Source organism: Manis pentadactyla, chromosome 16 (genome assembly GCF_030020395.1).
Source record: "Manis pentadactyla isolate mManPen7 chromosome 16, mManPen7.hap1, whole genome shotgun sequence".
Classification (NCBI taxonomy): domain Eukaryota; kingdom Metazoa; phylum Chordata; class Mammalia; order Pholidota; family Manidae; genus Manis; species Manis pentadactyla.
In genome coordinates this window covers 66,593,459-66,621,432 of record NC_080034.1, presented here as the reverse complement: position 1 = coordinate 66,621,432, position 27,974 = coordinate 66,593,459, and the positions used below count along the sequence as shown (strand labels likewise).

Here is a 27,974-nt window from a genome sequence, read left to right as displayed (position 1 = left end):
TTTTCAGGAAAAAAAATCATTAAATCTTTTATAGATGGTAAAATGTTTTGTGGTTATTTCCATCACTTGTTGTTTAAGATTCCTCAAGACTAATATAATTACCATTCATTTCTTTAAAAAGTCCATAATAACCCCATAATACTGTATTAATAGGATGTTAGAGCATCTCACTTAAAAAACCAATTTCATTTATCTTAGCTGGTGAGAACATGGGCAAGAACATCTAAGCAGTCGGTAATGTGATAAGGTCAATAAACCAAGATCTCAGTATGTCGCCAGGAAAACGTTAGGCCCACGCTCTGACTTTACATACAATTTCAAAATGCTGATGATATGCTTTCCCAACCAACGGCCATCTAGAACCGGCGAATTAAAACCAGAGGGGGATGGTCATGGGAGGAAAACAGGGAGAGTAGAACCAACCAAACTCAAACCAGCAAGTAGTAACAACCAACCATGAGAGATGACGAAGACAGACTATGGAAAGCAGATGTAGTCGTTTAAAAGGTAAAGCACACTAGGGCCTTTTAAATTACTGTAGGGGCAAAACCTCTTCACAGTCCCTGAGGGAATCATTACCCAATAATTGGTCTTCATACTGATGATCCGGTGTCACCAAGAGAATTTAAATCAAACTCACTATTCTCAATTTAAAAAGGCAGGGGAACGGTAACCTAAGCGATCCAACACACATGTTAAAAAATGATGGCACTAAATAGAATAATTTTTATTTCTCCAGAAAATTAACTTGTATAGAAGAAAGAGTTCATTTGTTGAAGATGCCAGATAAGTGAGGCATTTTTATATTGTATTATAGTACCAGGAGGAGGATACATATAGTTGGCTAGCACAATTTCAGTAAATGATAAATTTTTGTTTCCCTAAGTGGGTAACTATGTCTGTGGTGAAAAAAGGGACATTTTTTTGTTAGCTCTGGAAAAATGACATTTTTTGAGATGAGATCCTCCAAAGTTTCTGCATGCCAGTAGTAAAGTAATTAATGCAGCTAATTTGTAATCATTGGTAGGACAGTATCATGGCGTAAGTCTCACATTCTGAGAGAAATATGAAATATTCAATCAAATTACACAGAAACGACATTTTCTAAGCCTTTTCAAGTGTCTCTCTCATGCTTATTCATCATCCATCCATTTATTCTCAGAGACATCACATTATCAATTGAGAAGAGACATTTATATTCTTTTTAAAACCAAAAATTTTTGCACAAAGGTGAAGCTTTTCTTTTGTTGTCCTTTCAGTTTCAATCATGGCTGTGACATGGTAATGCCCAGTCAATAAATAATTAAAACTTTACATATATACATAGGATGTGAGTATGTGTACCACAACATAATGTTTTTAAATTAGCGATTTAAAATCATATAGAGTGAAAGTTCAACATATAACATGGCTATATAACGTGGCTTGCATACTAGACAATTACCAGGCACATATGAAACATTGCAGAAATAGTTTGCCATTACATTTATCGTGGCTGAAACTATGAAATCCTGCTTGTGGTGAAGAACTGCAGACCAGAAATGGTATTTTTCATGCCACTGAGGAGGTGGGCAGGATTTCGTAAGAAGAACTCGGGAGGACAGAGCTGGTTTGATCCCACATTTAGCCACTTACTATATTATGACCACTGACAGGTTACTTACTCTGAGCCTTGTTCCTTACCTGTAAGATGGGGGAAATTAATCAAAGTGAGAACATTTAGCGCAGTAACTGGCATGTATCAGGCATACAATAAATGTCAGTTACCTTCCATTATTCTAAAAACAGATTTTATTCCAAGTCAATTTTACCTTTACTTGCAAACTTGCTGATGCGACTCTCCTTTCCAGATCTTCTACCTGTTGAAGAATCCTCAAATCCACTTCCATTGCTTGTTCTTCTACTGACCAGTTCTCCACAGTATCTCGAGTTACCGGGTTTTCTTCATTTTCATTTAATTCAATAATGGTAACTATATTTGAAAGGAAATTTATTTTAAAATCCACTTTATCTCTCAATGATTTCTTCCAGAATGTGAATGAAATTCCAGGGGCACCACGTACAAGTACATTTAACACACACAAATTCACTTGTGAATAAGCAAGGCAGCTGACTCTTGCAAAAGGAGCAGTAAGTACTCTTCTTTAGAAACAGAACAGTATGTTTGCAGGTTGTAACAAACTATCAAAAGTAGTACCAATTTAAGAAAATGTAAATTGTTTTTGGGCAAGATAGGAAAGAAAAAGCCTATTAGTAATAAATTAAGATTAAGACATACTAAAATATGCTTTAAGATGAAAGAATTAATTCTCATAACTAAGCAAGAGAGCAGAAATAAATCTCTTTTAGGTGCCCACCATCCTTATTCTCGATGCAGGCTTGAGTGATGTAATCCAGGTGTTTCTGAATTTGTTTTTGTAATGCCTTTTCTCTTATGCCTCTGGGATGTAGCACTTTGAGCAAAGCTTTTAAATCCTCTGGGTCAGTAATGCTCCACCAGCCAAACTGCATTTCTAAGCCAAGATAAACATGTAGGGCATTTACAGATATTCAGAATATGAATTAATGGCATGCTACAAATGAAAAAATTTATAACTATATAAAAGCATCAAAGATTCAGCTATAATATAGAGATCTGTAACAATACAATAAAGTAAGTGGCTACAGCAAACCCTCTCAAGGTACCCACCTTCTGGAATAGGCTTTGGACTAGGATAATCTACTGGTTTGGCTACTTCAAGAGCTGCAGGTGACTTAGAGGGCGGCTGGGCCCGAGGAGTTGGTGAAGAAGCAGCTGGCGCATCGGCTTGGGTAAGGGAAGTGTCCTCCCAAGGTGTTCTTGGCAGTAACAACTGGTCCCTGGGGAGAGGACTGTAGACCTTGCCTGCACCACCTGAACCGGTACTGACCAGATTCGAGTCTGTCTCTTCCACGCCGTTCTGTGTCACCGTTGGCTGCATGCTGCCCGGTGAGTGTCTCCCACGGTTCTGGTGAGGCAGTGCGCACCCATCTGCACCGCTCTTTGGTTTGGGGGTCGTTACATCTGACTCAGGAGGCACCTTAGCTACTTCTAAAAGCTTGCTTAATTTGGAAAAAGAGCCAGGATTCTGAAGAATTAGATTTGTGTTATCTTTTTCGTTAGGATCTTCCTTTTGCTCACAATGATCCGGATTTGAACAATTTAAAGGGTCGTCAGAAGTATCAAATATTTCTTTGGTCTGGATGCTTTCTGCTTTTTTTCGTTTTTTTCTTTCTTTTGCCATTTCTTTCAGCCCTACAAAATCCAAAAGCATTAAGAAGATCAGTTCCTCTAGATCAAACCATACTATATTTACTGCTATTTATCAAATCATATGCATAAATACTTTAACAAATTTCTCTAGCTTACTTAATACTCTTCATTTTTTTCTTTTATACACTAGCTTGTTACGCTCATTGGAAAAAATTTTGTAATTTTGTAACTAACCACAAAAAATTACAATAATAAAAAATATTAAAAGCCATAATATACAAATTACTGCTAACATTTTTGTATTAATTTTTCCAGGAATTCTCTATGCACACATGAAATCCTATTTTACAGATTTCCAACCTGTACGTTTTACTGAATAATACTCTTTAATTATTCTGATGTGTCAATAAATATATACCTACGCCTTAAATTGTAATTACTATATTCAGTGGAATATATCATAAAAAATCAACCTTCTATTGATAGTTATTAATAGGGTCCGATTATTCATTAGTAGAAACAATGCTAGAAATGATGAATGATCTTAGATCTGTGTTTGGATTTTTTTTCTCCTGATTTACTTCCTTAGGATACATTTCCAGAAAAAAACTGAGTCCTAAGATATTACTTTTCAGAGTTTTTGAAATATATTGTCAAATTGCCCTCCAGAAAGTCTAGATCAATATACAATCATACTTACACAAGGGCATCTGTTTGCCTACACCCTCAACGAAACTGAAGACTATCAATAACTTTTGTCTTTGGAAATATCCGGGAGGTGAGAATCTAAACTCTATTTTTTTCTGATCATTAATAAGACTGGATATTTTTCTGTAGGATAATAGGTATTTCTCCTTAGTGAACTTCTTGTCCATATTTTTTACCAGTGTTTTAATAATAATTGATAAGAAGTGTTAGAAAAATATAAACCTACTTTATTTAATTTGAAAAACGATGTATGTTCACAGTAAAATATTCAGTAATAAGAGGCTAATGTAACCCTTTCCTGCCCTACTCCCTCAGTTCCTATTTCTAATCTTCAGATGTAACTGCTTAATCAATCATGTCCATACATCCTTTGGGAAATCTTACATGCATGCATATGACTATTAGTTTGTGCTGTTACATAAATGGGATGCTACTGTTTTCTGCAACATTTTTATTTGGATAAAATTCAAATGCCTAAGCAAGGCCTCCAACACTGTATGATCTGGTTCCTGAAAACCACTCTTGTCCTTGCTAACCTTGCTCACCTTTCTCCCTTTTTTCAGCTTCTCAAACATGGTAAGTTATGTCCTTTCTTGGGGCCTTTGCACTGGGTGTTCCTCTGCCTGAAATCCTGTTTTGTTGACTGGCTCCTTACCCTTCAATGTTTCAGATTAAGTATCACCTATTCACAAAGGTTTTCCCTGACTACTCTATTTCAAGTAGGGTCCCCATCTTATTATTCACCTTAGAATATCATCATCCTATATGCTTCTTTTGCAGAATTTACCATTATACACATTAACCTGCTAATTTCAAAATATTTCATTCCATACCCCACCCCACACACTACAATTTAACTCAACAAACGTTACTTAAAGGCAGAGCAATGTTTATATTGCTTTAACAGGATCCCAGCTACCTAACATGGTGGCTGCTATGAAACTGGGGCTCAATAAATACTTTTTGGATGATGAAATAAAAGGATGACTTTACTATTTTCACTATATTCCTTAGATTGCTTTCCATGGTGATACATAGAACTGTATCACATTTTCCTTCAATCAGCTGCATAATATTCTTATATGGATATCATAATTTATTTCATATATCCAAAGCTCGCAAATTTCCTTAATTTTGTACAAGTTACTAGCTAGCAAGGAAGTACTAATATTTGTGCTTGATTTATTCTGAGAACTAGTATCTCAAAAATCACTTTCATATATCCAAAAACAAACAGATCGACTAACCACACTAGGTCTGAGACTAGTAGGGGATTTCAGAGGTGATACATTTTAATAGCCTATTCATGGGGTCGTTAACTTTAATATCCAAATTCTTACTTATAGACAGTTAAACCTCTCATTAAAATGTAAAAATTATTTTTAAAATCTTGGAAGTTTATAAGGATGTTAAGTACACAGAGATTTTTTAGATAGTTTTTCTTTCACCAATTTCACACAATCCCCTGTTCTTTCCAGCCCTTACTATGCTTCAACAGACACTTAGATTGGTCCCCTATCTTGGCTATTGCAAATAGTGCTGCAATGAACACGGGGATGCAGATACTGATTTGAGTTTCCATTTTCATTTGTTTGGATAAGTACCCACAAGTGAAAGTGCTGGGTCATATGCTAGTTCTAACTTTTCTGAGGAACCTCTATACTGTTTCCAATAGTGGCCGCAACAATTTACATTCCCTGCAACAGTACCCAAGAGCTCCCTTCTCTCCACATCCTCACCAACACTTATTTCTTGTCTTTTTGATAAGAACCATTCTAACAGGATGAGGCGATATCTAATGTAGTTTGCATTTCCCTGACAGTTAATGATGTCGAGCCTCTTTTCAGGTACTTGTGGCCATCTGTGTGTCTTCTTTGGGAAAATGTCCACTGAGATCTTTAGATTGTTTATTTTGCTATTGAGTCATATTTGCTTTTGAGTTCTTTATATACTTTGGATAACAGGCCTTTATCAGATATAAGATTTGCATATATTTTTTCCCATTTACTAGATTGCCTTTTCATTCTGTTCATGTTTTCTGTTGCTGTTCAGGGGCTTATTAGTATGACAGTCCCACTTACTTATTGACTTATTAGTTACTTAGTTTATGTTTTCCATGCTTTAAAATATTTTTATGTTTAAATATTTTAAGCAATCAGTTAAAAAAAGAACTCACTACACTCTCCTGTTTAACTAACATTCTGACCCATTCATATCAATCTTTAAAAATAAACACAACTGAAGCCTCTAAGTGTCCTCCCTGATTCTATCTCTATCAGCAACTTTTACCCTGGGAAGGCAGACCATGACTTTCACGCATCATTCCAATATATGATTTTATACCCATTCTTCATATTCTTTGACTCACAAGAAATAAATTACTGTGCAGAAGAGTAACTCTGCTTGTTATAGGCCAACAATATTTACATGCCAGCCACTATTCTAAACCATTTTCAATTATTATTAACCGTCCTTTGTGCCCCAAGGGTACTTACATTGTTATATAGTACCTGTTCTAGACACCTATGTGATTAATCAGTCCCTTCTTTACATTGGACTGTTAAACATCTACATGGATGGCATGGACTAATGTTTTGTTTATCTTTGAACATCCAGTGCCCAGAAATGCCCGACACATACTGCGTATTCAAAAAAAACGAGCTGAAAGAAGTTTTCGCCTCCCTACACCACCCTCGGGCAATGGCTACATGTAAGCACTGACTTGACGCTGTGGCCCCATCAGAATCTAAGCATTTGAAAATGCCCAGACATAGTATTCTGAAACATTCAATTCAAGACAGTTTACCGGGCCTATAAATGCACTGTGTACCGCGCTAGTTAATTCACAGAAACGGAGCCAGAAAAGCAGAGTCTAAAGGTAGAATATGAAGGATGTGTGATAATACTTAAGAAAGTAAGAAGTTTAATGGAGAAGAAGGTAATCACAAATTTCAAACACATACAAGACTTCAAGATGAATGAGTCTTATGCTAAGGGTCTTAGATTTCAGCAGTTTACCTCCAGGGCTACCGTCAGGATGGATGGTTGCTGCAAAGGTTAAAGAGTAAAGCACATGTTGGAAAATTTGACAGTGCGAAGGAAGAGAAACGGAGCAGCAGCTACACAGTACAATACAGGTAAAGATCTGTGTCCACTAAATGGGTGGATGTCAGAAAGTGCAGAAGAAGAAAAATCATGGACTGGAAAGGAATACTTATCAGTGAAAGGGGCATTATGAGTTCAAAAGAAATGAAAAACAAGGTTTTACAATGTTTATCCACAATGCACATTTGATTCTGGAAGCACACAATATATCGAAGGAGTAACAGGGTTTTAAAACGTATGGTTTGTTATATTACTTTGTAACAGATTAATGGCTCCTACCTGCAGCGCTCTCCATGCCTTCTACAAAAATCCCCCCACACTGGGGAAAAATCCAATACCGACGTCTGTAACGATCCTGGCCAAACATCACTGAACGTAAAGAGTGAGACGCATCGAAGAGCTCCCTTCTGTACTGACTCTGTTGCTGTTAAAAAATGATGCATACAATTATGCTATGGGTGTTAAGTGCTTTAAAAATGGATATTTAAGTGACTTTATACTTATCATGGCTTTAGAGCAGCTAGATTTCACTATTGAAGAAAGGCAGCAAAAGAACTAATATCACACGTCTGACTTCAGTTCCAGTAACAGTTGTAAAGACAGAAATTACTTTGAGGGTAATTAGAATATTTTTGTTGCCAAGGATTAAAAAACGTTTTGTTTTATTAGATATCTTATCGTAAAGCATGTCTTATATTTGGTAATAAACAATGTGATCAAGTGTTTCACTGAGCCAAAGACAATTGGCTCAATTCTAATGATTACAGTGTGTAATAAATAATACTCACATATACCTGTATTTGCCTATTTTTATACTCATGCTGCAGACCTTAGGCAGCATATGACTAAATTTTGGAATAACTGTGTGATGAATCTAATGACATAAAATGCAGATATCTCATAATACTAATCCTGAAATACTTCACTAATGCTACTGAAATTCAGTTTTACATGAGAAGTACATACATATACAGTCTATAGATCCAGTGCAAAGAAAACCCACAAGTACACTAATGTAAAATAAAACACAGGACAGGTGAGAAATTGGGGATCAACAGAGGTGAGGCTTAGAACCTCACCCCCCGTTCTGAGAGAAATCTTCTGCATACGTGGATGTTTTATTGCCCTCGTCTACCTTGGATTAACACATAGTCTACAGGCACACACCTGATCATCTACATTTGCTCTCTTACAACACTAAACTATGTTTTCTACCTTTATCTTGTATCTACCTACCACTTCAGCATTTTATTAAAAATAATAATAATAAAGAGAGAAATGTGGTATCCACATATAAATCAAGTATAAAAATCAAATGAGTATTCCTATTTGAACTGACTGTTTATAGTTCATAATGCATGAGCAAAACTGAAGGTTTCTGTGATGGCTGCCCTTGTACTGTTCACCATGTAAGAACTTAATTCACAATGTAAGAATTTGTTCTCCATGTAAGAACTTGTTTGTTATGCCTCAGAAGATTGGAGACTGACGAAAATTAGGCTTGGAGTGGATTAATGATTGTGCATTGAGCATTGACTCCCCTATACAGAATTTTATTGTTGTTAACAACCATTTGATCAATAAATATGAGAGATGCCCTCACAAAAAAAAAAAAAAAAAAGTACACACTTCCAATGGTAAAATAATAAGTAACCGGGATATAATGAATATAGTCAAGATATTGTAACAGCTTGGTATGGTGATAGCTGGTACCTAGAATTGTCATGTATATAAATGTGGAATCACTATGTTGTACACCTGAAACTAATGTAATGTAATACTGTGTGTCAACTACCCTTCAATAAAAAATAATTATCTAGAAAAAAATAAATAAATAAATAAATAAATAAAACACAGGATGCTGAAACTATTAACATGAAATCTGACTGAATTTTAAAAGTTATGAATTCCAAGAAATAAAACCATGCATTTATTGATATTTTGTATTTAAATAAAGAGCTAAAGAATATAGCTCTTGATTAAGTTAGTACCATGTCTTAAGAGGGAGGACTTTAACATTGGCAAGAAACTTTTACGGTTTAATTGTGAGAATGTTTCTGGAGCTCTCCATTTTAATTACTTACAAGAAGCTTGCTTTTATTTAGCAGTCACAAAAAAGGAATCCCATACAAGGTGGATTTTTAAAACACTGCCAAAATGATGTAAGCTATAATCTGAAAACTGCTTACTTTACTCAGCTTTTCAATCTGTCTTTCTAGCTCTTCAACACTTGCTGCTTGGTCACCTTCATCCTATACATGACAAAATACAGTATCATTTAAAGTTTTAAGATTTATTCAATCAATCTGTGGGTATTTAATGAAGGCCTCCTTTATGCAAAGCACTAGGATAGGCCCTATGGGAATGAGTAAGCCTCAGCTCTTGGTTCTTTGTAAACTAATAATCTGGTAGGGAGACACATGCACATCACACTATGGAAATAAAAACCACTACACAGAGGAAGCCATAGGGACCCCAAAAGAGGTAGAGATTTAAGAGTCATGGAGTTCAGGAGAGGGTGAGATTACTTTTAGTGGGAATCTTTACCGAGAGAGGCTACATGGAAGAAGTTGTGTCTTAATTAGCTACCGAAGAATGGTTCGGATTCGATCAATCAGAGAAAGCGCAGGGCATTCCAGAAAGAGTCTGATGTATCTTGACATGAAAGGTACATGAAGAGGTAAGACAGGAGATGAGGCAAGGATGAGTTCAGGGTTAAACGATCTAGAGCTATAAATGCTTGACCATGGTCAATAACGTGATCCTTTGAGGGAGGTTAAACGTGAGAACTACGCTTACAAAGATAATACGGCAATAGTCCTAAGATGGCCTGGAGCAGGGAAAGGATGAACATTGTCAAATCTGGTTAGTATTCCACTGCAGTGACTCAAGAGGGACGGAGAATGTGGGACTTACATAGGTAAAAGAAACAGAAACGGAGAAAAGCAAATGGACGAAAGAGAGTATTACCTAATTAGAAATGTTAAGTCATGGCCACTCATGGGTATGAGGCAGAGAGGGGTGAGGGAGACAAAGGAAGTAGTAAATTATGGTAAGAGTTTAAATCTGGGAGACTGCAAAACTACTGGTACCATTCATTTGGTACCAGTGACTCACTGGAGTCATTTTGAGGGCAAAGAAGGTAAGTTATATTTTGAACACATTGAGCTTTTATAAGAAAAATAATCCCTACGATATATAATACTAACTTCGTAAGTGGTACTTTACTGGTGATTACATGAAATTTTTCATTCTAGAAAATGAATATAGGAAAACAACCACCAAATTATATGTTTTAGAGGGAAAGCATAAAGTAAAAGGCACATGTATTTTCTTTGTATCTTAGCCACGCTACTTCCTATGGGCAAACTACTTAACTCTTCTAAGACTATTTCCTTATCTGTAGATTGATAACAACATTTCCTGTAACATGGGGGCATCTGTGAGGGCCGAGGAGAACAGATCTGAAAGTAACCAGCAAACTTCCAGGCACACAGTGTGCAAACTGGTTACTTTCCCTCTTTCTGAAAATTGTATCTAGAAAATGCAGGTACCTCTTAGGTTTAAAAAAGTAAAATTTGTTTCCGGTGCTCATTTTCTAGAAGCATTTTTAAAAAGCCACACTGCCACCAACCACTCATGAGCAGGTATTTCTGGATGAGTAGTTATCTCCCCAACAAAAGGAAATGGAAAGAAGCTTTAGTATAAGCTATCATTTATCTACTTCTCATCCAGTTTAGGGGAGCAAGTTACAGAGGCATTTAGGCATACTGTTTGTGCTAACAGTAACACAAATTTCCACTTCAGGAAAGAAGTCTTAAAAGAGAACAGGCCCAATGACCCTCAAATAGATAATTACATAATTACATGTCTGTATGGTTCTAAAGTGATCTTTTGACTCGCAGGGCAAATGTTTGATAATATGCTTACACAAAAATACAATTCAAGCAACAGTAATAAAAAATACTTGCAAAAGACATCAAAGTAACTATGTATGAGTCAAATAAACTTAGTGCTGTTTCTAAGACTCTCCCTAAGATGAAAAGGAAGTAAAGTGTCTACTAAGGTTTGTTTAAAGCAAAGGAGTTTTGACTAATAGTCCTTATAATTTTAAGAGATGTGTAGAACTTAAAAGGTCAGAGAGAAAGGCAAGGAGACTAAGCACAAAGAACTCATCTCTGCCGTGGTTCTCCATGATTTCCCAACCAAAAGAGAGGCCACTGTATGTCCCTATGTGTCAAAGTTCAATCATCCACATAACCTGTTACCAGGCCAACTTGTGAAGTTAGAGCTCACGTAGGTTTCAACACAATTCTAAGGTTTAGGTATACAGACTCCATGTGCTGAAGGAATGAGGAGTGTGGAGAAGAGGGAATCATCTTTGAGACAAAGGGGGATGGACTTAGTCAAGGGCAGGACCTTCTAACAGAGAGCGATCACACGGGTCTCAACGGAAAGGCTCCCTGAAATGCATCTTCTAGGGAGTTTTAATTCCTGGCACTCTCCCCAAACTTTAATCAAGAATCTAAACCTACTTTTTGAGGAATAATGTATCTATCCTATCATTGGGCTCATTAAATAGTTAAAATTTTTAACGCAATTGATAAGTGGCTACCAGTTCTTCATCATAACAGATAACTCTAAAATCACTTAAAAGAAATGTTATTTTGACTTGTTAGGTCCTAAAATTATTATCTTAAAAAGTTTTTTAACTGTTTTCTCACATTAATAACATATACATTTGCCAGGATTTTACTCAATGAAACCCTATAATCTAACTATAATTCAATTAAAAAGTCACTTTAAATGATATATGTGGTTAAGAGACATTAATGATATTTAAATAAGTAGTAACAAATTTTAGTAGAGTTTATCTACCTTGCCCCATTGATTATTTTCTTTATATCTTCAACCCCCTCTCTTACTGACTCCCTTCAACCCGAAATCATATTTAGCCTTTCACATCTGAGTAACCCTTGGTTGTCTGTCCCCTTTAGGAACCACCTTTTCCTCTGAGGCACAATGCTTACAGAAGTCATCTCACCTCCTCACCTTCTACGGTGCTCGATCCTTCGCCACCCGGCTCCTGCTCTGACCCGACTAACGACTGTGCTGCCACTGGTCCCCAGTGACCTCTGCCTTGCCCGATCCCACAGACACTTTCGATCCTCATCACACTAGACTCCTGCTACGTTAACATTGTTTATCACTCCCTCCTTTGAAATGTTCAGTTTTCTTGATTTTTGCTACTACTACATGTGTAGAAAAGAGCTGACATTGCCGGTCTGACTGCTCTATTTGAAAGGCCCGCGTACAAGGCTGGTCCCTGGCTGGTGTCTGGGAACTTGGATTTCACAGGGTTTCCTCCCACGCTGATAGACTGGCTCACTGGAACCCAACTGGGCTAACAATGGAGTGTATACTGATCACCTGTCTTTCTCCTGGGAGTTTTATACTTGTCATAACTCATTCCTAGGAGACTTAAGCCCATCCTGTGTGACTCCACTGGGAAAAGACTCTTAACAGTGTGGGTCTGGTTTCCTCTGGGCTGTGGCTCACACGCCTTTTCTGATTCTGATGTGTGTCTTCCTAGTGAGTCACTGACTCTGGTGATGGCCTCAGAGATCCTTGAACCATTACAGACATCTCCTACCTCTACGACTGCTCCTTCTTCAACAAGAAGCCCTACGGGATCTTCTGAAATATTGACATCCCCTGGGGTTCCAACTTCAGTCTACTGCTCTGTTCCCTAAACCAAACCCCCTGTACAGAAATCACCCACCTCATGATTTTAAACTACTGTCTGTGTGAATAACTTCCAGATCTATATGTTCATGACTGAACTCATCTTTAGGCTTCAGATTCTTATATCCAACTTACTGCAGAACTGCTGCAAAGGCACCTCAACCGTAACATGTCCAAAATGAACCCACCATCGTTTCTTGTCTTCCACTATCTGATCTGCACTCCCCTCCTCCTCTATCATCTATTTATTCTGTTCCTCCTGATTTCTCTAACTCAGTTAATGGCAAGAATACCACGCAGCCTCCCAAACCAGATGGTCGGGCATCAATCCTACCCTTCCATCAACCTACCAGTTCAAATACTACTCATTCTTCTTCCTAAGTATTTACTGAAATCGTTTCCTCCTTCTTCCCAACTACCATCGGGCTCGTTTGGGACCCTACAACTCATTAAACTCTTGCAACATCTCCTGACCGACCTTCCCACCTCTGATCTTGCCCTACCCCAAATCTACTTCTATTTTCCATGGAGCTGCCATAGGGAGCCACTAAAAAAAGCAAGTGTGACTCTGTCATTCTGTCACTTACAAAGAGGAAGCAATGGCTTCCTCCTACCAAAAAAGTGTAAATCCTAGTTCACAGTTGTTGCTACGAGGCTCTCTAATAACAATGAAGCACTTGTCAGTCACTTAAGGCGCATCGTGGTTTCAGATTCCTACGTCCGTTTATGCTGTGCTTTTTGCCCGAGCACTTCTCTACGGGTTCTTCCCCAGGTTAACATTCAGCCCACCTTTGAGCCTCAGCCAGTGGGCCCAGAAAGCCTTCGTTGAGGACCTATTCCTCATAAAGGTTCAATGCCCTTCCTTTCCGCCTGCCTAGCACAGAGTAAATACCACCGGCAAAGCAGTTAACATGTAGTACATTACATTTTCTTACGGCAAATCTTCCTCAATGAGACTGCAAGTTGAGAAAGGACTTTCGGTACCTTACTCATCTTGGATCAAAAGTGCCCAGAGCGAGGCACATAATAAACTGATGATGCTTGAGAAATACATCAGTTTCACTAAATGTGACAATACTTTCAAGGCATGAAGTATTGTACACATATAAGCTAGGATTTTACCAGAATGAAAGAGGATAACTGAAATTAAGAATCTACATGGTTCTTTGAAGAACTCTCAATATGTTCTATAAAAAGAAAAACTTGCCTTTGTTTATTCAGTGTAAGCCCATCCCATGTGTGGGCAATTATTAAACCATCACAAAAAACTTTACAAGGTGATTGTTATAAATATTCAGTTTTCAGATGAAGAAACTGAGGCAAGTAAGTGTCAAAATGGAATTCAAACCCAAATCCACCTGACCCCCAAATTCTGTTTTCAGTATGTTATGTTATCTTTGTCAAGTAATAAAATCTACCTAAACTTGATTACCTCATCTTCACAGACATCGGTTTTCTTTCCTTTTCTGTCTTCCTTGTCTTCCTCCTCCTCCTCCTCCTCGTTGCCATCAGCGTCACTGTCGCCGCCCTTCCTTCTTCGCTTGCATCCTGCTGTGGGGGTGGCCGACGCGTGCTGCTCTTCTCCAAGATCGATGCCACCTGAAGTGTCTCTCTTGCCTGCTTTCTTAGCATAAATGATTCGGAGCCTTTAAAATGTAACAAAATTAGGATGTACAAGAAAACCTTCTCTTCATACATTTTAGAGAAAATAACATGAGTTTTAAACCAAAATTCCTTACGGTGAGTATTAAGTCAATGGCAATAAAATTAGAATTAAAGAAATTTAAGAAATATGTTTCCAGAAATTACAGAATATATTGACTTTTAAGAATTATTCTGGATCTCTCTGGAATTAGAATATATTTTAAAAATAAAACTTAGCTGAAAAAATTAACTCTAGCAATGACCAATGATAATTCCTGATCCCATGCTTTCAGACTGAAAAAATTTCTGTTCAAATTATACAAAGATATCTCCTCTTACATAGAAATTGAGTAATTTCAGCATTATATTTCCTGGTGGGAAACTAATTAAGCTTTAATTCTGAATACATTTGGATATTTTAGACTCTATGAAAGCAAACTAATTAGAAAGCAATTTTTAAAAGTGGCAGTTCTAAACAGATTCTACTTATGACAAAACTAACTTGATAGCCAACAACAATCTTAGAAAACGTGATTGCTTGACTTCTTTGGAAGCAAAAATGTAAACTGACTTTTTTCTAAGTCTGAAGCATAAGATGTTCAATGACTCTAATTACAACTTTTGTCCATTGCAGACTCTCATCCTAGGTTTTATTAATTTCTTAATTCATCTTAATTAAGCTTTACCTTTTTTTATTTCTTACACATAATAAACTTTAAATTCTGTGTTTGGAATTTATGTTTTACTGGGGAATTTGTACAATGGGAAACAGTATACTAACTTTAATAAAACAGGACTTACTTGCGGAGTTTACCTTCTACCATCCATTTATCTCTCCTCAAGTTTGACATATAATCAGTGTTCCTGTCAATTTCACTGTCAATGCAAAAGTTTATTAGAAGACAGAAATTAATCCATTATGCAATATGTTAACATGGTGAGTAAACTGCTGCCATTTCTTGCTAACTAAAAGTGATGTCAATGAGTAGCGAAAACAAGTGAAAAATTATATCAATACAGTATCACAGCTAAGAGATATACAGAAGACTTAGTATGTCCACCAATGGTAGAAATGCATGGCTCTGAAATATACAGATTGATCCTTTTCCTAGAAAGGAAAAGAAGTAAAAGTAACGATAATTAAAATATGTAAAATAATGAATAGAAAGAACAAGATGAATATGGATTTGTTCACCAAAACTTGAAATACTAGAGTGCAAAATTTACTTTGACTCTTAAATGTAAGTTTTTAAAAAGTACAATACATCAATAAACTAATATTAAATTGTTATTAGCACATAATAAAATAAAAAGCTGGATAATTCTATTAATGGCTATGAAGGAAAATCACGTAGTTATTTATCACTGAAAGATGTCAAAGAAAGAAAAAATTCCGGATTCTTGCAAACGTGCTACCTTCTGGTGCCATGGTAAGAAAAAACTATTTTTATGTTTCCTTATATGAATAATTAACAGAATTATTAAGTAAACAAAATGGTAGCAAAGAACATGCAGTAAGATCCAAATTTTCTTTTCAACAGACTGCAGTAAATACATTAAAATAGTAGTAGTAGTAGTAGTCATCTCTGAATGGTGAGGTTAAGTGTAATTTTGTTTTCTTTGTGCTACTCTGTAAACTTTGGATTTTCCATGGGTAATTTGTGTTACTTTGTCATATAAATTATTTCGATTAGACAAATTGAGAACAGGAAGGAAGCGCCAGAGAAGTCTAGGCACGGGCTCACCTCACCACCCTCCTGCTGCACGCCAGCTCACTGATCAGGAAGGCCAGCGCCGAGGCTTTCTGGGCCGGAGTGTGGGCCTGGAAAGCCTTGGTCCTCAGGCTTTCGGTGAGCTCAGTCTGTCCACAACGGGCCTCCATAAAGATCTGCAAGATCTCGGAAACATTGTCTCGATTCATACCAACATTCAGCAAATGTTCTCCAAGAGCTGTTTCGGCCTATAAAAGTTTGGCATTTTTGTCAGTATTGATCCTAACCGTACAGAACATAAAAACAATTAAGATTTTTAAATGTTTTTATTATATTATCTATGTATTACTGAAAAGGGCTTAATTCACACTTGAAATGAAGTAAAGATAAAAATAGACAACAGATGATAGACAGGTATTTGAGTACTTGCGTCTTTCTATTCCTTCTTTAGACCCTTGGTTAACAGGCAGGAAGGAGAGTATGTGAACTCATGAGTAGATATCATACCTTCTTTGACTATAGAAACTATCTCAAGCTTTCTAAGGCTTTATCTAGGCGTTCTATCAGTACTGGTTGCGGGAGGCCCAGGGGCACTACTGTTGTGTTTTCCAGCTCTAGAGTGTCATGGACTTTATTGTCTGGTATCCTAAATAGGAAAATGGAAGAACAAGCAACTGGTGCACCTGGAAACTTCTCTCTCCATCATATTATCTACAGCAAAGCTGACTGAAATGTGTATCTTAGCTGGAATTATGATCCATTTGAATTTCTTGAGTATCCACTGAGAGGTACAGAGTCTTATCATGCTGATCTTAGAGGTGCTGCCATTCGCCTCAATTGTTCACAGTGATTGAGAGCACACAGCATAATTTCAGAAGGCATACATAAATTTTAATTCTTTATGATTTATAAATTCTCTTTTGCTGAATATCACTTTCCTTAAGTCACTTGGTTTTGGCCAAAAGCTAGAGAAAAATAAGAGTAATCTGGGAATATCTACATTCTGTAGGCTTTATGAACCAGGTTTTCCTAGATGTGGACCATTTGCAACTGAACGCAAATCTACACTTAACTTTGTGAGATGCGGAAAAAACTAGATCAGTGTATACACTCTTCTGCTAATATGCTAAAGCCAGTTATCAGTGCACCGAGGGTACAAATTAAAATCATTTTTTGTATTTTGTTTTTTTACCTTGTATCCTGTAATTAGACCTGGATCACACACAGCAGCTGACAGGAGCCTCACAAGCAGGTCTTGTACCTCAGCCATGCTGTCCCCTAGATTCAGCAATCCCTCTTGAAGAATACTCAGGTCTGGAACATCAGTATTCCCATTAAAGCCTAAAGCTTTACCGAAGACTCGTAAGAACTGCACCACAATGAGACAGTTTGAAAATGTACTTCCAGAGAGGACAAGTCCTGGAATACGAGGCAACTCTGGCAAAGGCTGAAAAATAAAATAAAATAAAAAACTAATTAACTAAAACGGCTATGACTTCAGATTTTCTGAAATAGAACAAGTTGCCGTCTTTCTTTGCTCTTGAATTCTGCCAGTGGTTTTCCGTCTAGACTGTGGATTCCCTGAGGGCATTTCTGCAACCCCATAGTACTAAGCACGGGATTTTGAAACCAAGCAACCATCAATAAGTTTTAGTGGAACTCAATACGAACTCAGAATTCTGAAAAAAGAACACAAATTTTAATTAACATATTGATAGAACATGGGTTCCATAACTGGAGCAACAGAAGAAATAAGCATTTCAAAAGTACTTGGCCATGGACATACTAAGTAGGGCACGTGTACTAATTTCTTCTAATGATGGAGACTGATTAATAATTCATGCTTTTTTGGTTGCTCAGAAACTACCGTGTATCTATGGGCCGATGGGAGAATGGTACCATCTTTGGCTAATTAATGCAGATAAACTATTTGGTCCACATGGCCAGAACCCATGATCCTATCAAGAACCCAGTTACACTGCAACTAACAGTCTCTAGGCTTGTAGCAAAACACTAATATTGAATTTCAATACTCCCATTAGAAAGCAGCTTCTTTTGCTACTTCTCAAATGTGCTCACATAGTAACATTTTAATGACAAAACTGTAGTACCAGTTGTCATGAATATTTAGGAAGTAAATAAGGCAATAAGGCCATGAATGAGACTTAATAATAGTATTTCAAATTTTGATTAGAAAAAAATGAACTTTTACATATTTCTATTTCACTGGTCTTTGTTAAACAATGTTCCTCCACCCTGCACTTACTGAAACAACTAACCAAGGACCTTCTCTAGTGATACTGTGTGGAAACAGAACTGCGGATAATATCTGATAGCACACAAACCTTACAGGTTCCATTTGAAAACCATCTAAGTCTGAATCTTTTTTCTTGAACCATATCATACACATACCATGTGATTTAAAAAATTTATATAACAAAGCTATCAAAAGGCTTAAAATGGACTTCTATATTTGATTTACTGCATATGGATTTAAACAGAAATAACAAATTCAAGAAAATAGAGATCTTTTAGGATTTTTCAAAAATTGCTCACTGTGAGCCTACTAAATGTGTCAACTAACCTATGTACCCTCTCTGGACATAGGAAAATTTAAACATGCAGTTTTACTAAAACTAGTGTTTATACTTTTATTTGTAGTTAAAAGCATTTGTGCTAAGTAAGAATATTATTATAACTAAATCCCCACTAGGATATTTTTGCTTTAAGTGCTTTAGAAAAAGCTGAAAAGAGACAATCACTCTTTGTATTATCAGATGAACATGGCATATAATATAGATCCTATTGACTAATTATACTATTATTGACAGTATTACAGAAATATGTATTATTGACAATTTTCTACAAATACCATCTTAACTATAGCCAAACATAATTGATTTCTTCTGATAAGTATATAAATTATGCCAGTTAACATGATTATCACGCTCTTTCCAAATTTCTACTTTTACGTATTTTAGCAACACCTGTGAAAACAACAGGAGAGAAAACACATGAGGTCCTCTCACTGGACACATTTCTTGGCTTTCAAGGTGATAAACAGTATGGACCCTGGAGTTTAACAAATTGGAGTTTGGATCCAAGGTGCCACTTATGAGTTGTGTCATCTTGGGCAAGTTCCTTCACCTCTTTGTGTCAAAGTTTCTCACTTGTAAATGGGCATAAATACCTCTTCAACAGGATTGTGGTGAGGGTTAAATGGGAGAATTCATACGTAAAAAACACTTAGCACAGTGCCTGGAAAGTAGTCAACATACTCAATGAAGTTAGCTAACAAGTCTAAAGCACTGAAGGAGGTTACAGATTATAAATCCTGATTTATTTAAATATCTAAGGGGGTTTGAGGAGAAGGTAGATCTTTCTGTATCTAAACATATAGGAAGGACCAAATGAAACAGAAATCTTATCTACTTTTATCATTCCCCCTTGTACATTTGTACAGTGTTTTTATTTCAATGAAAAAGATTGGCAGCACTCCACCACTTATATATTTAGAACTTCCATTTCCAGCGCAGGAGGTCAATAGACTTATTGGTGGCCATCAGGAGAAGCACACTGACCTAGACTTGGAAATCCACTGCTCAGCTGAAAGTGAAAGCCTTCATACTGGCAGCTCGGGCAGACGAATGAGGTGAGAACACAGGAAAAATTAAACTTATTAAGGAAATGGTTTACATGATAACTTACCTTTTGGTCTGCTAAGCACATGTCTTCATTAGGCTTCTTTAGTTCTTTTGCAATTTCTAATTCTAATCTTCGTTGCTCTAGTTTAAGCTCTTTCTTTAATCGTTTCTCATCACGTTTTTCTTGCTTCGACCGTTCTTTTTCCTTAAAAAGAAAACCATGCCCACATAGTCTCTTTAACCATTATTATGTTTGAAAAGCCATTAGTTAAAATTTAAAAAGTGATCTGTGTTATGTCCATGAACAGAACTGTCCAAGCAGGTTTAAGCGACGGACTTAGGACTGCATAGAAATAACTTATTTTGCTTTTCAGTATTGTCACTCTTTGATTTTCAAAATAATCTTATGACTGTATATATTTTTGTGCAGTTGATCCTTAATCAGCACACGCTTGAACTGCATGGGTCCACTTATATGCAGGTTTAAAAAAAATACACACACTGGTAACTTTTTTGAGATCTGCAACAATTTGAAAAAACATTTTCTTTTCTCTAGCTTTATTGTGAGAATACAGCGTACAATACATACAACATAAAAAATATGGTTGATGATCTGCTTATGTTATCAGTAAGGCTTCCCAGTCAATGGTAGGCTATTATAAGTAGTTAAGTTTCTGGGGAGTCAGGTGTTATATGCAGAGTTGTTTCCTTAATGTCACATTGTTCCAAGGCCAGCTGTGTGTTCTGTGTGTGTGTGCATGTGTATTCTTGGGCATCATTTTTAACTAGTGATATGCAGTACTTTTTCCAATTAAAAAACCATACCTATAATATGGAACAGAAGGTAAGAGTGTGGTCAATTTTTAGGATAAAACGGAGATTTCCAAGAAATCTTTGAAAATAGTAGGATCTTTAAAACTTGGTGACAGGCATCCATTTTTGTTTACTAATAAAGATACTTCAAGGGAAACATGGCGTCTCTAAATTCAGTGAATTTAGTGAACTTATCCACTATTTTAATTTATTAGTCAAATTAGTCACTAATTTATTTACTGAATTTTAATGAACTGTATAGGACTAATGCAAATCCTGTGGTTCTCGTGTAAGATGACTCAAAGAACCAGTTTCAAATGGCATATATAGACAGTCACAACCTAGGCCCCCACAAGGTCAGTCTCACGTCTTACTCTCGGTGCATTCGCCAGGCCCTAGTGACACTGACACAGCTGGGTTGGGAAAAGTCTGCGTGACAGTTTGAGGCACTGCTTGGATGATGATGTGATGATGCTGCTGAAGATGGAGGAGGAGGAGGAGAAAGAGGAGAAGCAGCAACAAAGCTAAGACAGGTGTACATACAAGGTTAAAACTGACTCCCTCTGCCCCTTGTCTTCCTCACCCCAAGGGCCCTAACTCAGTCATCAGGCTGTACCTTAGTGTATGTCATCCCCGCCCTGCTTAGAATTCACAGCTCCTCCTCCTCAACACATATGCCTTTTTTTTTTTTTTACTCTTCCCACAACTACTTCAGGCACTTTAATATTTCTTTTTTGGCTCCCACATAACATAGCATTTATTGAACTCTGGGACAATTATCTGTTTAATGTCTCTCACGTTACTGTGAACTTAGAGTGGTCAGAAGAACTAATTTATTCACCCATTTCTTAATGCACCTATTCAATTCTCAGCTGTACAATTTGCCAGGCACAGTTTTGAGGGATTTTTATCCTTTTCCCTGACTCTCATGTCTGTATCATTTCAACATTCCTCACCAACTGATCTAAATATTGTTTTTATTTCTGACTATAGTAATTATCATCTGGCTCTAACGGACATATTTGGTGTGCTTTAGCATATAAAACTTATTTAAGCATGAATTAATGATTAATTCTACAAATGCCACATAAATAAAGATACGTTAACATCTGTACTAGTAGTCATTGAAAATATTCAATAGCCAGTCTTTTTCTCTACTTTTTACATTTTATATCGTGGACAAACATAATTGATGTTTTCAATTTTCATCTATACACAAACCTTGTATGCAAAAGCAGAGATAAACACATTTGTTAATAATACTCAAGTTATATTTAGGAATTTTTAAGTATCTGAAATCACAGTCATGAAACCAAATTTTAACCCCTCAAAAGACCCTCAAACAACATCCCGGTAATTAATGGTAACTCTTTTTATTATTGGTAAATAACTGATAACGTTAGGCTTTTGTTTCTATAGGCTTCACTTTTTAATATTGAAACAAAGAGAAAGTTATAATCCAAGGACATAATCAGATTTCAGATGCCATTTGAAACTTATAAACAACACAAAGTAGCTTTAGGGAGATCATTCTGATCGAGAGAAACACCACACAGTACAAAGCATTATCCAACAGTTTGCATTTCTGAGTTGGGGGTCTGCTACTTAAAGAGCTAAAGACATCACAAAAAAACCCATATATAAAGAAACAAATATAAACATACAATAAAAGCACACATTATATACATTTATCTGTGCTAAACATTATTTCATATAGTCATTTTGAGTTTTTATTTTTAATATAATTGATACTGGTATACCATCGCAGCGTTTACTTAAAAAAAAAATAACATGCTGATTCAAAATGGATCAAAGACCTGAATGTAAGTCATAAAACCAAAAAACTCTTGGATAAAAACATCGGGAAAACTCTTTTGGACATAAACATGAGCGAATTCCTAGCAAGGGAACACAAAAGCAAAAATGAACAAGTGGGACTATATCAAGCTGAAAAGCATATGTACAGCAAAGGACACCTTCGTTAGAAAAAAAGGAACCCTGCAGTATGGAATATATGCATGAATGACAGATCTGATAAAGGGTTGACATCCAACATATATAAAGAGCTCGTGCACCTCAACAAACAAAAAGCGAATAATCCTATTAAAAAATGTGCAGAGGAGCTGAACAGACAGTTCTCCAAAGAAGAAATTCAGATGGCCAACAGACACATGAAAAGATGCTGCACATCGCTAGTCATCAGAGAAATGCAAACTAAAACCACAATGAGATATCACCTCACACCAGTAAGGATCGCCACCATCCAAAAGACAAACAACAGGAAATGTTGGCGAGGTTGTGGAGAAAGAGGAACCCTCCTACATTGCTAGGGGGAATGTAAATTAGTTCAACCATTGTGGAAAGCAGTATGGAGGTTTCTCAGAAAGCTCAAAATAGACATAACATTTGAACCAGGAATTCCACTTCTGGGAATTTACCCTAAGAATGCAGCAGCCCAGTTTGAAAAAGACAGATGCTCCTCTATGTTTATCGCAGCACCATTTACAATAGCCAAGAAATGGAAGCAACCTAAGTGTCCATCAGTAGATGAATGGATAAAGAAGAGGTGGTACATACACACAGTGGAGTATTATTCAGCCATAAGAACAAAATTAATCCTACCATTTGCAAGAACATGGATGGATCTAGAGGGTACTATGCTCAGTGAAATAAGCCAGGCAGAAAAAGACAAGTCCCAAATGATTTCACTCGGATGTGGAGTATAAGAACAAAGAAAAACTGAGGGAACAAAACAGCAGCACAACCACAGAACCCATGAATGGACTCACAGCTACCAAAGGGAAAGGAACTGGGGAGGATGGGTGGGAAGGGAGGGATAAGGGCAGGCAAACAGAAAGGGGGCCTTACGTTTACCATGTATAATGCGCGGTGGGGGCATTGGGAGGGCTCTGCTACGCAGAGAAGACACGTAGTGATTCTACAACATCTTACTACGCTGATGACACTGACTGTAATAGGGTTTGTGGGGGGAACTTGGTGAAGGGGGGAGCCTAGTAAACAAAGTTCTTCATGTCATAGTGGATTAAGGATAACAAAATAAATTAAAAAACTAAAAACTCTGACTGTCCTCTACATTTACCTGTTTTCGTTTCTCAGCCTGCAAAAATTTAGCTTTTGCAGCTTCTTCCTTCTTTATCCTCTTAGCCTGTGCATATAAAATAGGTCTCAAAGTCATGCAACAGCACCACCACAACCTGAATATGACCTTACACTTGAAAATGGGGCTCCATGCCTCGCAAGGTTCAAACAGTATGTAACATGTATGTAGACAATTACAGATTTCCCCTCAGTTTGTTACGTTTAACATACTGATTTCATTTCTAACGTATAGATTACAATTAAGATATACAAAAAAATTCTTAAATTCGTAAGAGAATGTCAGGTTTTTTTCTTCAAACTCTGTAAAAAGTCTGAAATAATTTGAGTGTTACTTTACCTTAAAACTTAATCACAGAAAAAAATGATGTTATGGCATTTTTTGCTTTTTCTGATTTTTGAAAGTAAATTATGATCACTGTAGAAACTTTACAAAAACGGTATCGATTTTAACAATAAAGGTTAAAGGACAAATAAGTAGCATTTAAAAATGCACGTGTCTACTTTACTTGAAGTTTCGTTTGTAATACTTAAAATTTGAGATAAATCCATTACTTAAATAACATTAACTCTATTTAACATACGGTGGTTAAATTCAAGGTTTTTTCCCTAATATAATAGAAACATAACCTTTAATGAAGCACATTATGAATATCAAGCTCATGCTATCAAATTTGAGCTTTATAATCTTACTCATTAACTAGTAGCTTCATAATTATCTAGTAGTAATTGCCAACGTACTTTAATATTTTCAATTTGGAAGGTTTTAAAATTAATTTGAAATGGGTAAGGGAATATGTGTACATGTTTTTAGAAGGAAAAAACCTGCAACTGTGAAAACCTCAGCTAACCATATTGCTCAGGGAATAAGCCAATTTTTATGGCAACAGTTTCCTGAACAGCTAAGGGTTTGGATTATAATAATTTTCAACATTAAAAAGCTTGTTTTAGACAAAAGTACTTTGGATAATTTTGAGACATATACACGTACAGCTCAGATAGACACAGTACACTTAACATAATTTGGCTTTTTCTTGAAGACTTGAGCAGTTATTCTTGACATCAGTTACTATACACAGTTTGATAACAGAAATGCCTTTGGGCCATTGAGGTGTTGAAAATTGCTTCCTTTTTAACTACCAGATTACAGACTGTTGCTAGGCTTTGGAGTTTCTGTTTATCCTATTTTCCCTTGCTGTCTTGCAGCTATTCCTTTTGCTGTTGCCAGCATGTCCTTGAGCCCTATTCTGTCAGCCCAGTTCTGTCCGAACTCAGAAAACAAAGCTGGTTAAACTGTTTCCACATTGAACACTCCTACTTTTGTCATGTTTCATTTCTAAATGAAAAGCAGGTATGACTATAAGACTTAATGACGTTGTGAAAAGTAAAGAACATGAATTTTAGCGTATGATCTTTATGACTATATTGGCTATTGAGAGGTTTCCCCTTTCTTTTTTTTCCTTTACTTATTTCCTGGATTTTTACTATTAGGATTAGATAAACTTGCTAAGTAAGGTTCAGAGAGGTCCTTATTCTATACATTATGTTTACAGATAATTTGTGATGGACATGTTAATTTGTATGAGTGAGAGAACAGACTGATAAAATTTTCATTTTTCAGACTTTAAAATACATGACTATATTACTTTAATCATATCAAATTTAAGAATTCTACCTCCAGAATTTGCTGGGCTCGAAGACCTTTTTCCATTCTCATTTGTTGTATTCTCTTAATTCTTTCCTGTAGGAAAAATTATGACAATTTTAGATAATAAGCTAAATATCTAGGAGGAAGGTATTTAAGTGGAATCAAATAATTAAAGATATAAGTACAGATTTACCAAATTTTACCCATGCTGGATATAAATTTTAATTATTTACTTTAACATTATATATATGCCACCTGTCTTAAATTGGAATGACTTTATAAAATGTCTCAAAACAATTTTAAAATACAAATGCTAAATAAGTATATAGAAACAACATAAACCAAGCTGGTTAAACTCAAGTCTTTATAAATATTTGCAAGTACAAGTAATACTCATTTGGAAATAAATATTGGACAGACAAGTAGGATAAAACAGTCTATCAGGAAATCAGGACCCCTAAGTCTGGTCCTGAGTTACTGTCACTCATTGCATGAACTTGGACAAATAGAACTACTCTTGCATAAAATAGGGGAGGCACTTGCTCTTTTTCTCACTGTCACAATTAAATTAAAAACGATTTAAAAAGTGCACAGTACATCACGATTGTACGAAGTATTAACAATTGCCATAACGTGATAAATTACATTACTTTCAATAACTACAGTAAGCCAAATACAGAAATAATTTGTAGTAACTTATAAGTGGTGCTCAAATTATCTAAATGTAATGACCTAGTTATTGTTTGAATTCAGCAATCTAAATTTTGTTAACCTTACATTCTCATTTTAAAAAATCACTCCATATGTTATAAGCACATCGTTAACAATTTTACATACATAAATCCCTTTGAAAGTCCTAAATTGGCACTGATGAGGATACAGTTTTAAAAAAATACACCTAAATTGCCCTACTTGTAAATTGCAGCTGTCCTAGGATTTTCAGAACCAACACATTCTATACTACCAAATATTACCATACCCACCCCTACTTCCAGATGCTAGTTGTACCTTTTGAAGCAATACTTTAATACATTTTTATTTCGTTTTTTGCATTGATGTTATTGATTTCCTGCAGGGATCCACTGTAGGATAATGAGATTTCTGGAATTTCTGCTGTGATTTTAGAAGACTGATCACTTTCTATGACTTTGTCATTGTGAGCCTAGGTTTTGATTATAGCTCACAAAAATAAAAATACAAGTGTATATTTTCTTTTATTTCCAAGTTTTAGAGAACACTGCATTTGATCCGCATTTGAAATATCTCTTTAGATTAGAACTTGAGACCAAAGTGTTCTCTGAATTTAATCTTTAATCATGTCTACAAAAGCCATTCATTAATCTCTTAAGCACTGAGATAGGTATAGAACCTTGGGCTTATCTCACCCAGTGTAGAGCTGTTGTTTTAGTCTGAGTGATTTATACGGATGTACATATATATACTTGGTAGTGCTTTCATTAGCAATAGCAGAGATAAACATTATTTATAAATCAGTGCAGGGGAAGGAGCCAAGATGGCGGCGTGAATAGAGCGGTGGAAATCTCCTCCAAAAACCCTATATATTTTTGAAAATACAACAAATACAACTATCCCTAAAAGTGAGACCAGAAGATACAGGACAACAGCCAGGCAACATCCACACCTGTGAGAACACAGTGCCTCTGAAGGGGGTAAGATACAAGCCGCAGCCCGGCAGGACACGAGCGTCTCTTACCCCAGCTCCTAGCGGGAGGAGAGGAGTCACAGCAGGGAGGGAGAGGGAGCCCAGGACTGCTAAATGCCCAGCCCCAGCCATAAGCACTAGGAGAGCAGACACACAGCGAGTGGCGAGCTGGATGCTAGAGAAACGGGACAGTAAAACCTGCGAGCTGCCCCCACAGCCGGAGCCCCAAGGACAGAGAAAAGCGAGTGCTTTTTGAAAGTCTTAAAGGGACAGGAGCCTCAAACTGTAGGAAACACCCCGGTGCAATCAGCCCAGTTACTGGGAATCCCGGGTAACTCGGGGCGCCCCGAACCCCTGGGTGGCAGCGCTACTCGGAGGCCCCTCACGGTGTCAAACAGCCTCCCTCCCATTTCAACTCTGACGTGGCTCCGCCATAGCAGAACAGTAGTCTGAGGCCGGCCTCTACCATGGCAGCAGAGCAGAGCTTCCTCCAAAACTGCCGGGCAAGAATAAGAAACCCAGTATGCGTGCAGCTGCCCAGCACAAGCCGCTAGGGGTCGCCGTTCTCCCAGGAGAGGAAGGCCACAAACCAGCAAGAAGGGACGACCTCCCAGCGACATACACACCAGCTCCCCAGAACTACCTCTATCGCCATGAAAAGACAGAAGAATTTGATGCAGACCAGACTAATCCAGACATCCTCCCCTGAGAAGGAACCTCGGGAGATAGACGTAACCAATCTCCCTGAAAAATAATCAAAAATAAAGGTCATAACCATGCTTATGGATCTTCAGAGAAATATGCAAGAGCTAAGGTATGAAGTCCAGAGGGAGATTACAGAAATAAAACAATCTCTGGAAGGACTTAAGAGCAGACTGGATGAGGTGCAAGAGGCCTTTAATGGAATAGAAATCAGAGAACAGGAACGCAGAGAAGTTGATGC

General features: G+C 36.8%; 1 protein-coding gene across 1 annotated transcript in view; it reads right to left on the bottom strand.

Moving 5' to 3' along the window:
- The window catches only part of LOC130681269 (bromodomain adjacent to zinc finger domain protein 2B-like), a 112,280-nt gene that overhangs the window by 13,303 nt on the left and 71,003 nt on the right, over window positions 1-27,974 (bottom strand). Inside the window, exons 10-20 of the mRNA XM_057493906.1 lie at window positions 19,855-19,995; window positions 17,339-17,593; window positions 16,180-16,394; window positions 15,236-15,310; window positions 14,223-14,436; window positions 9,235-9,297; window positions 7,325-7,469; window positions 2,690-3,274; window positions 2,318-2,513; window positions 2,064-2,089; window positions 1,812-1,972 (exon numbers count right to left, since the gene is read on the bottom strand). Of these exons, the coding sequence (XP_057349889.1) occupies window positions 1,812-1,972; window positions 2,064-2,089; window positions 2,318-2,513; window positions 2,690-3,274; window positions 7,325-7,469; window positions 9,235-9,297; window positions 14,223-14,436; window positions 15,236-15,310; window positions 16,180-16,394; window positions 17,339-17,593; window positions 19,855-19,995 (2,076 nt within the window). The remainder of the gene's footprint in view (window positions 1-1,811; window positions 1,973-2,063; window positions 2,090-2,317; window positions 2,514-2,689; window positions 3,275-7,324; window positions 7,470-9,234; window positions 9,298-14,222; window positions 14,437-15,235; window positions 15,311-16,179; window positions 16,395-17,338; window positions 17,594-19,854; window positions 19,996-27,974) is intronic.